Below are 17356 nucleotides of genomic sequence, written 5' to 3'. Positions count from 1 at the left end.
ATTTTCTTTTTCCAACTTGAAATATAACCAGCTGCTTCTTGTGCAATAAAAACTGATTTATGAAACAAAATGGCTCTCTCCAAATCTTCAGCCTGTAGGCAACCCACCATCAGTTAGCATACATGTGAAATAGGACATAGGGATTGCTAAACATTCTGAATTACAAAGTATGTTTAAAATACTATGAAATTGAGGTCACAGTAAAAATTGTTCCTTTCTTTTTAAGTCTTCCACTAAAAATGACTATAGAATCTTGAAGATTATTCTAAAATCAGTATGTAAAAAATTTTCAAAAGTTTTTTGTTAAATCCATGTGTAATGGCAGTGTTGATCAAACTCTTCTAAGGAAATCTAAAAAATGCCAGCTAATGGTCATATTCCCATTTTGAAGATAACTGGCATGATATCCATCATTATACAATCTTCATCAGGCATATTTGGTATGGTTCGGATTTCCAGAAAGACATATTGCCGGTGATACAAGGATGACATGCAGCATCCAGGCCTCAAAAATCAGATTCTATGTGCAGTCCTTCCTGAATGAAGACACATGGTTTGCTGACAGTAGATTTTGGGAACCAAGAATTCTACTGGCATCATGGCAGTACTCAGGAGACTCTAGGCTGTAGTCAAGACTCCAGGACCCATCAGGAATCAGAGGGACTAGTCAGTAAATAATTTAGTAATGCCCAGGAAAGTGTTGTTCTTTGAAGTTATGTTAGGAAACACTTCTCCTCTGAAGCACATGAATGGGCAGGAGTGGTCAATAAGCTTTTACTCAGTGTGTACATTTCTGAAACACTTTTTGGCCTTCCACAGCTCTTCAATGTGAAAACTGAGGCCACTTAAATCTAAGCATAGAACTTCAAGTGCCACTTCGCTTAAAATAAAAAGTACTCTAGACCAGTGCTGTCTAATATGGTAGCCACTAGCTACATGTGTCTATAGAGCACTTGATGTACCAAAGGTATAACATACACTCCTGATTTTGAAAACAGTATAAAAATAAAGAATTCAAAATATCTCATTAAATTTTAATATTAACTATATATTGATAGAATAATTTGGATGAATTGGATTAAAAATGCTACAGTTTCATCTATTTTTCTTAAAATGTGACTAATAGAAAATTTTAAATGACATATGTGCTTGCATTATATTTATGTTATATTTATATAATGCACTTGTTCTGGACAATAACTTCTACAACCATATTATTCTAATTTTACCTTATTTATGTGTCCTGGGAAAAGTGAAATTACAGTTTAAGAAAAAATACTAGATTCCAATTAGACATTGTTAATGGGGGAAATAATTCAAGACTGTCCTTCACTGTTAAACAGACACACACACACACACAAACCCTAGTTTTGCTATGTAGCTGAACTTATCTCAAAATAAAAACCAATGATAATTGTTAGGTCTAAAATGCAAAATGTAATTTATTGCTTGTTGAAATTTAATTATTTTGCTTTGTGACTATATTGCCAATTAGGAGTGATGTTATGAAGTATTTGTTAAATTAAATCTCTATTTGTCTATTATTATTTAGCAAAGTAATCTTTGAGATAGACAATACATTCCATTTTAACAAGAAATATAAACATTGGCTGTGCTTTCAAAAATGTTAACATAATTATCCTAACTTAGGATGTATACATATGAAATCTCTGAATAATCTGACTGAAATGACCAACATTTTTTAAAGTTTGACTTTTTTCCTACTAAAACGATGAAATTGGTCACTATATAGTCATTGTCAGAATCTAATCTTTAACATATGAGTGAAAATTTAAAACTCACATTGATTTTTAGAAAATGTAGTTTATAGGTTAAAAAAGATAGAGGGAATTATTTTCATCTCTTGAATACTCACATCAAGGAATGGTCATATGCACTCATTTAAATGAGTAAATTCTAAAATACACATTGGCCCTGGTATTTGAAACGTTGCTTCTATAGTCCATGGGGCCAACCAATGCCGTCAGCGCTACCCTAGTGTTGGAATAACGTAACAACTGCCCTTGGAACAATATGGCGGCCAGGGGCAGGGAGGAGTATGTTCTGATCTTTCAGCTAATTGCCACTTTCTAACAAGACCCCCTTCCCTCTCTTTGCTCTTCCAATACATACATACGTGTGTTTGCGTGCATGTGTATGTGCGTGGGTGCCTGTGTGTATCTGTTGAGTCTCATGGTAAAAAGTACAACAGGAAGCTGATCCTCTTAAATGGAAATCTTAATGCTTAATAAAAAAAGGCATTTTTAAAGGTTAAAAGCAGTGAGCCCCTAATAATGGACAACATAAGAATTCTGAGAGGGAATAATTAAAGGCAGAAGGAAGAAAAGAGGGAAGAAGAAAAGTGCTCTTTACTAGATAGTACATATAAAACAAAACAAAACAAAATCTTCTGAGCTCAGATGATGTGCCTCTTCAGGGGCTCCATATCAGTGACCTGTCAGATTCTTAAACTATGAAAGATAGGAAGTCCTATCTTGTCTTCTTCCCATGATAATAGTAGTAAAGGGAGATTTGTGATTGGAAAGAAGAATGTCTACTGAGGTCCAACAAGCTCTAGAAACTAGAGCTTTAATTTCATTTTCTAATTTAATAGTTTTGAGGGATGACCAACATAATTTCCCTTTTTTTAAATTAGGATTTTTATGTGATAGTCATTTTTATTGTCTTTAACTTGGTCTCTAAAAATAATTGTTTTTTAAAATGAATTTTTTTAAAATTAAGAAAACTCAACAATGTGATACATAATCTGATAAATATTCATTTCAACTCAAACTAGAAATAAATTGAAGATACTTAGTGCAATATCTATAAGGGGAAAGTGTTCCTATGAAAGTCAAAGAGAAATTATATTTATTCCAGGGAAAATCATAACAAAATATTAGTTCTAATGTTTCAGCCTTTTAAGAGTCTGATTTGAAATCAGTGTTTTTATTTTTGTTTTTGTTTTTTAAGGTAAATAAATGGCATTGTGCTAGATTTCTTGACAGGCACTATCTCAACACTACATCGTAAAATGTGGATACTTTCATTCTAAGTATGAGAAAAAGACATACTAGCTTTCCATAAATAACTAGTTTATAAGTGATATATGTAGATAACCATCAATTGGATAAAAAAAGAGCTTTGGTAAAGAATAATGTTTTCTTACACTATTAAAGTCAATAATGAATGATCTTATAATGGAATATTATTCCTACTCCATTCAGACATTTTGGCACTAACCTGTGGAATACATTTTTCTAAATATTTGAAATTTGATAATTACAGAGTTTATCCATTAAAATGTTCCTTTCTGTAAAGTTGTATAAATTCATGAGTAAATATAATTTTATCTGGAAAATGAAAAGGAATCAATCTTATCTTCAGTCTAAGTAGTCTTACCTTCTTTCCTTCCCTGTTTCTTTATTACACCCTAAGCTTCGTCTATCAGAAAGTCATCTCATTGGAGAGCAGGTGAAGGAAAGAATGAAACTCAGCATGAATTTGTAAAATACTTCCTTCAGGGTTGTAAAATGGCAGAGTCTTAGAAGATTTTGGTTATTATTAATATAGCATATATAAATAAGAATAAAATAAAGCATTCTCTACATAAGCTTTAGGGACATATGGTTTCATGGCCTTTAAAGGATGCCTCAATTTCTTACTATTGCAAGTGGAATTTTTTTTTTTTGCATGTATGTACAACTATCATCTACAAGCATCTCCTTGTAAACAGTTTGAACACATCAATGATGAAAAAGTAAAATGTTGTGAAAGTCATGGGAACATGTCTTATAGCACTACCTAGTATTAGCTAAGCAGTAGTTCAAAGGAATTACTACCTTGTGAAGAAATCCAAAGGATGTAGGATGGCTAGGTTTTCAAAGCAAAAACAGTTTGCTACTATTCACTTCAAATATGTGCCACTGGTTGCTGAAAATGTATGTTTTTAAGTGTCATGTTGTGTTTACTTGCAAAATTTAACTCATCGGTATTAGGTATCTATTACATGCCATAGAAGACACTATTATTTTCATAAAGCAGTCACATGCATTGAAGTTAGAATTACCAACTGGTATATATGTATTTGTTTTGCACCTCAAAAACAGAATCACTATAGTACATATCATGCTTCCACACCCTCCTTGCTGAAGGACAAAGTACATTAAAATGCCAGTGTTTGGCTTCCAGATCTGAAGGAAGCCGGTTTAGTACTCTGGCAGGATCACATCTTGCTGTGGAACTTCAAATCCCACAGCAGAGCTTCCTTGCCCTTCTCTGGGGGCTGCTGCTTCCTCCACAGTCTTCAGCTTCTCCTCTGCCAGGCCCTCCTCCATTTCAGGGTCAGCCACCTTTAACCCAACCTTCACTGCCTTGGGCACCATCCTGGGGACCTCTTCAGCATTTATATCTGCATCTTTAACTTTCTCTAAAGCCTGCAACTTCATCAGCTCAGCCTGTGCCTCCTTAACTGGGGCTCGAGCCCCATCTCCTTGAATTTTTTCTCCTTCTGGAATAGCTTTGATGTCCTCGTTGCTGTCTTGAATTGGAGAAGGGTCTCGGCTAGCCTTGTGGCTCTCCTGGATGCTGCCATGGCTGCTGCTGGCACTTCCCAGCCGGGAAGAGGCCACCACAGCCTTCACCGCTGCCTGATTGGAAACAGAAGAGTATCAAGTGTTACCTCTGCTTTAACACACCACATCAGAGCTCAACCCCAACTGTGCTTTTAGAGATTCTGTTTCATAGGTTAGTGGTAAAGCTTTCAAAGTACCTTATTCCTAGATTGTTTGCCAAAAGAAAATTTGGAAAACGAACAGTACAACCTCTTTAATCGCAAATTAAATACGAATTAGTGTATTTAATCATCTAGACAACTGAAAGCCTGAGTAAATGTGTTTACCCATGACTAAACAATTTTTGAAAATTTTAAACTGTTTCCCAATGTATTTGTTTTATGGAACACTAGTTCCGTGGATATTACTGGTTTTTACCATATGGATGTCATCATGGGGATACAAGAGTTCCATGGTCAAGCTAGCTTGAGAAATCCTAGGTTAAGGCAATATTATATAATTCGGGGTATTTATCATTAATTTGACCATGGAACCTTTCATATTTATTTAGTCTGTATCAACCTGTGAGCAATGGCTGCATAGGACCCTAATTCTGACAGCCAACTGTTCTCTGAGATCCTCTACTTACAGAGCTAGTCCTAAACACAGTTATGAAATAGAAAAGTTTCTAATCTCTATTCCATAGGTACTGTATAAAATGACATATTTTATTAATTTACTATAGCACTTAAATTTTTAAATTTTTGTCAAGTAACCATTTATCTGTGTTAGTAAATATAGTTTCAAAAATCGTCTCCCAAGTTTTTCATATTCCAGAAGAAAACAACTTTCTAAATAAATATCAGTTTTTCCTGAACAATGCTGTTTAAGCAGTACACTGTAGTTAGATGGGAAGCAGCAATAATATATTTGGTATGTAAGTATCAACTTATAACAAATTTCCCTTTATTAATAATGAATTCCTTATGAGAGGATAAGAAAACTGTAAGTAGCTTGGTGTCAGCATTATTGGAATTTCAAAGCAGGATTTTCCCTGGTGCCTTAAAAAATAAGTAACAGCTGTAATCCCAGCACTTTGGGAGGCCGAGGCGGGTGGATCACGAGGTCAAGAGATCGAGACCATCCTGGTCAACATGGTGAAACCCTGTCTCTACTGAAAATACAAAAAATTAGCTGGGCATGGTGGCACGTGCCTGTAATCCCAGCTACTCAGGAGGCTGAGGCAGGAGAATTGCCTGAACCCAGGAGGCGGAGGTTGCAGTGAGCCGAGATGGCGCCATTGCACTCCAGCCTGGGTAAAAAGAGCGTGACTCTGTCTCAAAAAAAAAAAAAAAAGTAACAGTATTAGATGAAGAACGGTAGAACAATTATTGATAGATTAAGATAAGAGATACTTTTTTAAAAAAACCAAAACAAAACATATGCCATCTTACCTTAAGCTTACGCCGAGCATTGAATTCTTGGAGCTTCTTTTGAGCAGTATCCATGTGTACAAAATTGGCTGCTTTACCTGTGACCCATGGATGCTGGAGAGCTTGAAAGGTAGTCAGCCGTTTCTTTGGATCCAAAACAATTAATTTTCTGACCTGAAATAATAAAGAACCATAAACTTAAGGGAGGCTTTTATGGTGACCTGGGCTTGCCCTCAGCTTACAAACTTCCCAGTCTTACTCTATTTCCCAGCAGTACCACTAAATATATGTTGGAAAAAATTATTTAAGTCCTCAGGGGTCACTGTGGATAGGAATGGCTTCAGGTAGCAGTAGCTGAGGAAGTGTGAAAAGACGGGGGCATGTACCACCTGAGACCCCCAAATTGGCAGGTGGCTGTCCAACAGAAGTCAAGAAACAGCTCCTCACTTGCCTGTGGACTGGAAGTTCTTTGAAGTCAGAACCAGCAAAATAATTCTGGGCTGCAATTCACAACCACCTAGAATTCAGAACTTAAAATACATTTCTATGGTAACAGAATGAAATCATTCAAGCATCATCATTCTTTCTGTGGCAATTCAATGACAAACAAAAGGGAGAGTATCCCAGCACTTATGGAATACTACCTTATGTTTCTATCTTGGGGTTCATAGTTCTTTCTAACCCCTTGAGGGTACATGCAGGACTAAGCCCAGAGTTTAAAAATCATTTTATAATCAAAGAAGTCAGTGGTTTGAGGGCATGATTTGCATAAAGAATGGAATCCAATCATTGGCAGCCCATTCTTGGAGGATTACTGCTGCTTGTGAGGATGGGCAGTCAATAAATTCCCAGGAAGGTCAACAAATAAAATAATCCACAGTTCTGGGCTTGGTAGGGGTGACCTGATATGAGGTAGAGAACTACTGGGATTCAGGAAGTGTGTTCAAGCCCTGGTTTATGCTGCTCACTACTTTTGTGACCCTAGACATAGATATAATACATGAATTGCCTATGGATACCCTCTCAGGCCTCAGGTCTTATTTCCACTTTAATTCCTTTGTAAATGCTTCTTAGATGAATATAAAACTTTTAAAAAACTAATGTAATCCTTTTAGTAGCCTTATCATTTGGAACTAATAGTGCCAGTTCATAAATGTGGGAAGCAGGGAAGCTCATTTAGTGACTTGCCTAAGGTCAAACAACTTGGAATTGACGGAGCCTGTATTTAAACTCAGGTCTGTGTATGTCAGAGCGCATCTTGTGACTCAACCTCTCTGTACTTTGGCCTGCTCATGTGTAAAATAAGAAGCTTTGAATGATTGTAGGTCTCAGGTCTTTTCTAACTCTAATTACCTGAGGAGATGTGAACACAGGCGAAGGAAATTAGGTAGCAAATCAAATGAGGAATAAATACTATCTGGTTCTCTCGACACTTCCTTTCTGCAAAAGAATTTGTGTTTTGGCTAGATTTGCAGAAGGTAGAGACATGAGGCTATTTAGGCTTAAAATCGGAGAGGACAAGGAGGAAGGCAGGATGGTTAAGAGAAAGAAAGCATGGTGGTAAATAAAAATCTGATAGTACTCAGAGCTATCATCCCTTGAACATGTCTACCAATAATTTTATGTAAATGAGATCTAATCCTTACAACATTTTTGACAATTAGGTATTTTCCTCTTATTTTTCAAACATATTTCTCCTCTCCCTCATCATTACGATCTTCCTCATGAAAATGCAAAGAATTTATTGAAAGTCAATGTACACCAAAAATTTATATATACCATTGTTAATGTTTACATTTGAAGATACTGGTAACAATCCTAACTGAAACGTTAGGAAACTTTCTGAAGGTTAGAATCACACTCAAAGCCTCACCATTACCCTGCAGTACCTCTTACATCCAATTCCCCAACTCCTCAGCGTTTAGTCTCTGTCAATGACACAACAGATGTGGGTTTTGCTAGTAAGGATGCATTTATGGAGCTCAAGGGTTCTTCCAGTTCTGAAGTTTTAAGCAGTGATAAACTAAAATAGGATCTAGCTGAATGAAGGAATATCAAAGCTAGCCCTCTTAGTCACTTAATGTTTATTAATGGTGAAAATAAATAGAAGGAGGCTAAATAAGAGAACTATTTTAATTTAGTTGATACTAGTTACTTAACAACATATATTATGTTCCTTAATTCTCACAACAACCTAGAGATAGGTACAATTATCATCCTAGATGAGAAAACTAAAGCATGGCGGGGGGCGGTTAGATCATAAGCCCAAGGTTACACTTCCAGGACATGACAAAGGGGGCATTCAAATCCAGGTGTGTCAGACTCTAAAACTTCATGGTGTATTTCTGGATCCATTGTTTCATCCAATAAACATTTATTGAGCCTGTACTGTATGCCCATGTGGTTCTAAGGTCTGCGTATACATGCTGTGTTCTGCCACAGAGCTCAAAATCTAATTAGGGAGGACCATTAAACATATACATGATGACTATTATGAACTGGGGGGTGCAGGAGGTAAAGGAAGATTTTGGCAGAAGGAACCAACTGTAGGAGAGAGGGACTGAAGGAGAAGGCAGACCAAGCTTCCCAAGGGATGTGTAGTGGCAGCTGGAGCTTGAGAATAAGAGTTACCCAGGGGTGTGTGTGTGTTTGTGCTTGTGTGTAATGGAGGAAAAGGTGGGGAGGAAGAAAGAGAGAACATTACAGAGCAGAAGAGTCATGGCAACATTCTGAGCTATGCTAATGAGAAAGTGCAAGTGTGCTATACTAGAGTGAAGAGTGATCAAAGGAGAGAGATGCGAAGTGAGTGATGGCACAGGAGAGAGTGGCAGGCCCCAGACCAGGCAGCGTCATGTAGATCTTGTTATGTGTTTTGGATTTTATCCTAAGATTCTTAAAGCAGGAGAAGGACATGATGTAATTTATTTATAAGACCATCCCTCTGGATCCTGTGCAGACTGTATTTGAGGAAGGCATGAGAAGAGGAAAGGAGTCCACATAGGAGGTTGGAGCAGTGGTCCAGGGGGAGGGAACTGGATGGATTCAAAGGATGTTTGGGAGCATGGGGTATGACTTGAGGAAGGAGTTCCAATGACATATCTATATATCACCCACCACACACACTGACCTTCTCTTACCAGTCATATTGGAAAAGTCATGAGCCTTATCTGTTCCATGAAGGAACACAGAGGATAAGGAAGAAATGCTTGAAGAAAAAAGAGCACTGGAAAGGGAGTCTGGACAACTGGATCAGCTCTAATAATGTCTTTCTGCTGGGAAGCTATGTGACCTTGGCAGTCATTTCACTCTCTGGCCTTTAGCATTCTCATCTTTAAAATGAGAGGAGGACTAGATGCCTCCTAAGGCCTTGTGGACATCTAACCTTCTATGATTCAAAAGTCAGCTTTTGATTATGTCTGTGTGATTTTTCTCTAGTGGATCGATGATAAATGTTTCAATCTCATGCTAGCATCCTCTTGATTTTATAAGAGGTGAATGACCTCCCCAGAAGGTATGCATTTCCTAAATGCAAACAAGTATCAATATTAACTTAAGTGAGAAGCAATATAAAAACAAACAAAATGAACTATTAACACAGTGGAACATTTTTATAATGCCAATAATACATAATGGGACTTCTGTTACTACCAGGATATTTTAGTAAGTTTGAATGAAATTTCAGGAAGCAATATTGTTTTAGTTGAAGTATAGCTAGGCTGGATGCAGTGGCTCACAAGTGTACTCCCAGCTCTTTGGGAGGCCAAAGTGGGAGGACTGTCTGAGGAGTTTGAGACCAGCCTGGGCAACATATCAATACCCCATATTTACAAAAAAAAATTTTAATTAGCTGGGTATGGTAGCATGCACCTGTGTCCCAGCTACTCAGGAGGTTAAGGTTGGAGGATTGCTTAAGCCCAGGAGTTGGAAGCTACAGTGAGCCATGATCATGCTACTGCACTCCAGCCTGGGTGACAAAGTGAGATCCTGTCTCAAAAAATAAAAAAAAAGAAATGAAGTATATCTAAATTCTAGGCACTTGCAAGCCATGTTAAAACAGAATTCTTCTGTGTAAATTGTGTTAGAATTCACCCAGCACAGCTTTCTTCATAAGCAAGGTTTTTTATACTGATTAGGTAGTAAAAGCTCATTAATCCTGTAGTGATTGTAGTTTATGATAATTCAGCTAGTGATGAGCCAAAAACATGTCTAGTTTTTATTCCCTAAGGAAAATATATTAATGCACTCATTTTATTAAAAATACTTTAAAATCGAAAGGACATATGATATTAACAAGAGCAAAATTTAAAAAAATTGTACTGCCCATTGATTAGTTAAAAATCAATTTATTTTATTTTGTTTCATTTTGGTTTGGTTACACTTACCAAGTCCTTGGCATTTAGAGATACTTCATCCCACCAGGGGGAGATAAAGTAATATTCACAATTCAGAATTCTCCTGAACATGAACTGATCGCCTCGTTCATCATAGAATGGTTCAAATCCACAAAGTCTAGAGGAACAAAATACAGAGAATAAAATGTCTTTAAAAGCTCAAGTATATTTCATCAAATTTTTGTGGGAATTCAAGATTGTTCTTTTCCACAGCTTCCAGCTATGAAAGTACATCTACTCAGAACAAGTATGTAACTGCCTTATTACAATTCACTATTGACAGTGTAAACACAAAATCAAGGCCTCAGGAAGTAGGAATTAATATAATACCAACTTAGGATTTCTACAAAAAGCTATAATAATAATTATTACACAGAAGAACAAGAATAATTATAGCTAACATTGTAGACATTATGCTAAAGCCTTTCCATGGATCTTTTGACAGGTATTGAGAAGCAGACAGACAGGCAGACAGAGATTGATTAGACTTCCAATTTAGTACAAAAGGGAAGAGCTGGGATTTTTGAGAGTAAAGAAATTAAAAAATGGAAAGAAGAAATTTTTCACTTATTTTTATTCTGCCCTATTCTATGAAATCTTCCATAGAAATGAATAAAGCTTTATGATATTTCCATTCCATTCCAGTTTGGATTTCAGAAAGAACAAAGACAGGAGCTGAAACTATTGTCAGGGAATGGCCTTATCAGATGTATAATATTAATATAGTCATCAGATGCAGTCAAAGAAATGAGCAGTCTCAATTTACCTCGTTCTTTGTATCATTTTCTTCTACTGAGTCAGCTTAAAAATGAATGGGAAACGTGGGATAAAAGGGACAGAGAACTATCTTGGGCATCTTAACAAGAGAGAAAGGAAAAGCAAGCCTCCACTGTTTATAGATGGGTGGAAGTTCTAAAATTGGTAGGGACTGAGAAAGAGGGAACTGCTTAAAAAATCCCATGCCAGGGCATGTGTTGCTTGTGTTCCATTTGAAAAAAAATGAGTGTGGGAGGGAGGATGAATAAAAGACATTTTCCTAAAGGCTTCCCTCAAGCTGGCCAGGTTGGTACATAGCATGAAAAATTAAAGTGCATCCTAATATGATGAGTTTTTAGAAAGAAGCAGTTTCTTATGTGCTTTTGTTCATAGAATGTCCCACTGGGAAAATCTTTTGTCTCTTCCAGATACTCTGTAGCCAGCAAGAAAAATGTAAGGCTTGACAGTGCTGAGGCCTGAGCCAATGCATTCTCCCTTTCCCTACTGAGCAGTCTGCACAGAGAATCCCACTCCCGACTGGCCTGTGGAAGAGCAGCCTAAGGTGAGACGGGGCACATGTACTCACCTTGACAAGGAGAGAGTCTGGCCTTGCCTGCCTTGCCTGCCCTGCCCTGCTCTCCACAACGCTAGAAACCTATGGCCTGTTGCAGTTAGTCAAGGAGAAATGAGCCAGCTTTCTAGACTTAGTTTAGGAGGTCCCTTATATTTCCCTTTCTGAAAATGTAGAGACAAAAATGACCACTTGAGAGTTATAGTGCTCAAATGCCTTTTCTTTCATTTCAATATGATTAGTGACTTTGTGCTTGGGTGACAGAGGTAAAAGGCATCAATTTAAAGCCTTAGGGCAGAACTGTAGTGTTGAAAGCTGAAGGAGAGAGTTTGAATCTCTGATGCTATCTGATTTCTGATGAGATCATAAGGCCCAGTCCTGCAGCTTTTGTCTGTAGGGGCAGAGGGTTTAGGTATAAAAGTAAAGATACGAGAATTCCTGGGAGAAAAATTAGAATGGCCTTCATTTTCAGCCTAATGTCATTCTTAGAAATAGCAAGGCCATACCAACAGCCTGGTGGTGACAAGCTAGAACTCTTAAGAAGGAAAGAGTGAAGTTAAAATGCAACAGTAGCCACAAGAAGAGGGGCAAGAGTGAACAGAGTTCTTTATATGGATAGGAAGAATCAAATGTCTATTCATGGCTTTATGGAAAAATGAGCCCCAGAGTTTATGTACATACAGACAAGTATCGGTAAAACAAATGCCTCAACATTTGGAAGACAGGAGAAAGCATCTGACTGAAGCTTATAATGTAGCTTCATTGTAAGATTTACTTTCCCAGGACGCATTAACAAAATGTATCCTTAGTTCTAATTCTTCATTTGGTTACTTCTGTACTCTGCTCTGTTTGTCTCCAAGCCCCTCTGGTAATATGAGTGAGATGTTAGAGGTCATCGTCTCAGGTGCCCAGCAGGCCACTGAGTGTACATTAAACCAATCTAATAAAGGAGATCCAGGGATCCAGTGACACAACCCACTAGAGAAAATGTGCCAGTCGACCTTGCCAGTGGACTTCACCAATTATTAATGAACTACAGAGTAAATAAAACATCCTCAGGCTTAGGGGCTGACAGAAGTTAGTTGAGAACTAAAGAATATTAGTTGTGAGCAGCACCGTTATTTTCACTTTGGAGGCTGCCACTCTTACTTTCAACTAAACCTACTAGTTAATTACCTTAAGTGTATAAAGATAAAAGAAATATATAAAATAGTTTGTATAATTTGGTAATGAACTAGGGGATAGTACAGATTTTTAGAACTATCTTCAGGGTTACACTAACGTATTTCTCAAATAATTATATTTTTCCCTTCATTTTTCCCATGTCAGTGATACCATGAAGTTTTATGCATTTCATATATTCCAATTTTTCTGGGTAAATGTAACTTAATTTCCTACTTCCATCTCTCCAAGTTTGTTTATATCATTAATATTTCATGCTTCCCAGTACATTTCAACAATGTACAATTGTCAGTATATAGGTACATAAATTGGGTATATTTATAGTTTAAGAGCAAACCTAAATTTTGGGGACAACTACAGGATTCTCTACCTCTCCAAAGTTCTCTCAAGCTTTTCTAAAGACACAAGGAATTGAACACTGAAAATATCTTTTTGTATTACATATTAGTAAGTGGCTATTTTATCAGGTACTTGTTTAACCTTTTTGTCTTGGCTGTCAGCCAATGTGTATCAGGTGAACTTAGAGTTTGCTAACGTGCTTGTGGGCAGGCTCTCCCACAGTTAGCCTATTCCTAGTCCATGTCACCTGGACACTGAATTTTTTAAGGTAACTATTATGTTAAAAACAAATTTAATAAAAAGCTTTCTGCTATGGACTGAATTGTATTCCCCCTCCCACCCCCAAATCCATATGTTGAAGCCCCAGCTCCCAATGTGATAGTATCGGGAGATGAAGCCCTTGGGAGGCAATCAGGTTTAGAGGAGGTCATGAGAGTGGGGCCTTCCTCATGGGATTAGTCCCCTCATAAGAAGAGACTCCACAGAGCTTGCTCTCTCTTTCTCCCCACCATGTGAGGGCACCGTGAAAGGGTGGCCATCTGCAAGTCAGGAGAGGGCCCTCAGCAGAAGCTGACTGTGCTAAAACTCTGATCCTGGACTTCCAGCCCTCAAAACTGTGAGAAAATAATTTTCTGTTATTTAAGCCACTCAGTCTATATATTTTGTTATGTCAGCCCAGGTAGACTAATATACGTACTTTCAAATCCTTTGAAATTTCTCTATAAATTTGAATATTATGCATTCCAACAACTAACTTTGTAGCACTCTAAATGGCAACAACATCTCCTTGTTTTGAATTAAACTCTTGAACACATCAATATCTTATTTTTTGGTTGCTCTACAGTAATCTTCCTTCTCATATGCTCTTCTAATTGGTTGATTTTCTTCATCGCCACTTGCAGTTTCACCATTTCTTTGGCAAATTCCCTGAAACTCCTTATTTCTTATTAGACAGGAGCTCAGGAATGGAATTAGGGATACCAGAGATTGAAATATTTTGCTCATTTTTTTTCCCAGAGAAATTTGTGTAGGGTGTTAAACTTAAGACCCTCGAAAACCTAACAGAAATAGGAAACAAAATTGATAACTAAAATGCATTTAAAATATTCCTGATAAGAAATACACCAGTTTGGAATTGCTTAAGAAATTAAATAGCCAGTTGCCCTTTTAAAAGGACTAAGTCTAATTATTTTAGACGAGATGCAAATAAGTAAAATAAGAGCAAGTTTACACAGGTGATTTTGGGCTCATATTCATTACTATTGTCGAGTAATGAATTGTTCCCTAAATCTGCTGTACACTGCATAGCAGATAAACACATGGAAAAACCCTGGACAAGAATTCTGGTCTCAAGAAAATTACAAAATAAAAAGCAATGTTCATTTTCAGGAAATTCTATCACTAAATGCATTTTATATGTAATAGAAAATCACAAAAAGGCAAAAAGTAATCTTTACGGTTTTTATGAGAATTAGAGACACCTAGAAAATGTCATAGAAAGGTAAATAGTTTACATAAAAATTGCTTTTCTTCACTTACAAGATGTAGGTGATTATTCCTACAGACCACATGTCCACCTCAGGTCCGTACGCACAACCTCTAAGAATTTCAGGTGCTGCAGAAAAAGTGAAAATTATGTTAAGTTGGAGCTTACAGTCAACGTTTGTATTTTAATATCAAGCAATGGGGAAGAAATGAATTCATCAAAAAAAGTTTCTGAACAGTTTTACAACCAATCTTTTCTCCTCAAACTACAGTATGAAGCTATAAATACTTATGTCTAGTTTAGTGAGAGAAATGACAGTCTATCTGTGTTTGAGATGCGTAAAACAACACTATTAACTTTGATATTCCATGTCAGAAGATCATGGTACTGCTCAAATCAAGTAGATAGAGCTATATCTCTGCTACAAAAGACCCAGTACTTCAGAGGGAGCTTTGTACATAGAAATGAAAGTTAAGGGTAACAAGGGAGAAAAAAGTCACGATTATGCTCCTTGAGATCTAGACCTGCTGGGAGCAGGGTGTGTCAGTGAGTGTGTGGGTCTAACAGTGCAGGGTGGGAACCAGGGCAGATAGTGAGGAGGGTTGACAAGTATCTAGTCGGGAAGGTTGCAGCAGGGACTAGGAGGTGCCCTGGCACATGTCCTGGCATTGAGAGATGCATGTAGGTCTCCAGAGAGCAGCTGATCCCAGTCAGCTTGAGGTCATGAACTGAGAAAGGGGAATTTATCTGTGCACAATGATTAGGCTTGTATTAGTTCTGTCCACTGTTGTGAAAAAGAAAGGCTTTCTCAGCCATAACATAGCCCTGAAGTGGAGAATAGCAGTATCTTTTATATTTTTATTACCTTAGATTAGTGAAAATGGGTAATTAATTGGATCCAGGCACTTTTCCTGAGTGCTAAGGGTGTTATTTGTTTGCCCAATTAACAACAGAAGAAAAGGGGAAGTGAGAGCCCTACCATCTATGGAGAAATAGAGCTCAGGCCTACTGTCCAGAGTGGTCTTCCTTGAATTTGAACACAAGTGCTGTAGGTGCTAGCAGTGTTTTCAAAGAAAGAGCTTTTTGATTAATGCTGAAGGCTGCTTGAGGAAGACCTTGGGGATGAGGACACCATACCATTCTCTGGGTGGGAGCTGGAATGCAAGTAAACAGGATTCTCTGTCTATGCAGGCTGCAAATGTCACATTCAGTGTTAATTGTCACAGTGAGCTCTGGGGCCAGGTGTGGTGGCTCACAACTGTAATCCTAGCACTTTGGGAGGCTGAGGCAGGTGGATCACTTGAAGTGGAGAGTTCGAGACCAGCCTGGCCAACATGGTAAAACCCTGTTTCTACTAAAAATACAAAAAAATTAGCTGGACGTGGTGGTGGGTGCCTGCAATCCCAGCTACTCGGGAGGCTGAGGCATGGCTTGAACCTGGGAGAGTGAGACTCCATTTCAAAAAAAAGAAAAGAAAAAAGTGAGCTCTGGAAAGAGGCTATCCTCATGGGACTCTCTGGATTTATCATACAGGAATGAATACTATGGATGTTTCACTGACCTCATCCCATACTAGCCCTTAACTCTCATCATGCTCCAATTATGATTTTCTTTTCCCTGTGGAAACTGTTACATAAAATATGAGGAGTCTTCAAAAAGTTCATGGAAAATGCATATGATAAAAAATTATGCATGAATCTCACAATTTTTTATACCGAAATAAATTTTCACTAACTTGTCATAACATGTCCAAATAGGATCTAGTCTGAGATGCTAAAAAGACTGAGACTTCAGATTGAAAAGAGCTTCTATCTGAGCAACATGAATTCTGCTAAAACTGAAGCAAGAACAAACATCAAATTTGTGGTAAAGCTTGGGTGGAAGAATGGCAAAAACATTGAGCTTTATAAAAGTTTGTGGGGACAATGTTCTAAAGAAATTGACAGAATACCAGTGGATAACTCATTTTAAGAAGGGACAAGACAATGTTGAAGATGAAGCCCACAGTGGCAGACCATCCACATTAATTTTTGAGAAAAAAATTAATCTTGCTCATGGCCTAATTGAAGAGGTCTCGCAACAGCAGAAACAATAGCCAACACCACAGACATCTCAGTGAGTTCAGCCTATGCAATTCTGACTGAAAAAATGAAGTTGAGCAAAGTTTCCACTTGATGGGTGACAACACCCTTGCACCCATATCAGATGCAGACAAAAATACAGCTTTCAATGGAAATTTTAAACAAGTGGGATTGAAATCCTGAACTGATTCTTCAAAGAATTATAAGAGAGATAAAACGTGGCTTTACCAGTACAATTCCAAAGAAAAGGCACAATCAAAGCAATGGCTACCAAGAGGTGAAAATAGTCCAGTCTAAGCAAAAGCAAATTGGTAAAGAGTAAGGGTCATGGCAATGGTTTTTTTTTGAGGCTCAAGGCATTTTGCCTGTTGACTTTCTGGAGAGTCAAAGAAAAATAACATGTATTTAATATGAGATTGTTTTGAGAAAGTTAGCCAAAGCTGTAGCAGAAAAATTCCCAGGAAACCTTCACCAGAGAATCCTTCTCTTCCACAAAAATGCTCATGTTCATTCTTCTTACCAAACAAGGACCATTTTGTGAGACTTTTAATAGAAAATCGTCAG

General features: G+C 37.5%; 1 protein-coding gene across 4 annotated transcripts in view; it reads right to left on the bottom strand.

The window, feature by feature from the left end:
- Positions 1–2354: 2354 nt before the first annotated feature.
- Positions 2355–17356, bottom strand: part of CAMK4 (calcium/calmodulin dependent protein kinase IV) — a 253623-nt gene continuing 238621 nt past the window's right edge. For all 4 annotated transcript variants that reach the window (XM_012473933.3, XM_064376208.1, XM_012473934.3 and 1 more), the window contains exons 8-11: positions 14765–14840; positions 10369–10495; positions 6008–6160; positions 2355–4649 (exon numbers count right to left, since the gene is read on the bottom strand). In XM_012473933.3, coding sequence (XP_012329356.2) covers positions 4209–4649; positions 6008–6160; positions 10369–10495; positions 14765–14840 — 797 coding nt within the window. In that variant the 3' untranslated portion in view covers positions 2355–4208. The remainder of the gene's footprint in view (positions 4650–6007; positions 6161–10368; positions 10496–14764; positions 14841–17356) is intronic.

The sequence above is a fragment of the Aotus nancymaae genome, unplaced genomic scaffold (genome assembly GCF_030222135.1).
Source record: "Aotus nancymaae isolate 86718 unplaced genomic scaffold, 86718_ANA_hifiasm-v0.15.2.pri h1tg000014l, whole genome shotgun sequence".
Classification (NCBI taxonomy): domain Eukaryota; kingdom Metazoa; phylum Chordata; class Mammalia; order Primates; family Aotidae; genus Aotus; species Aotus nancymaae.
This window is presented reverse-complemented; position numbering and strand designations above follow the sequence as displayed.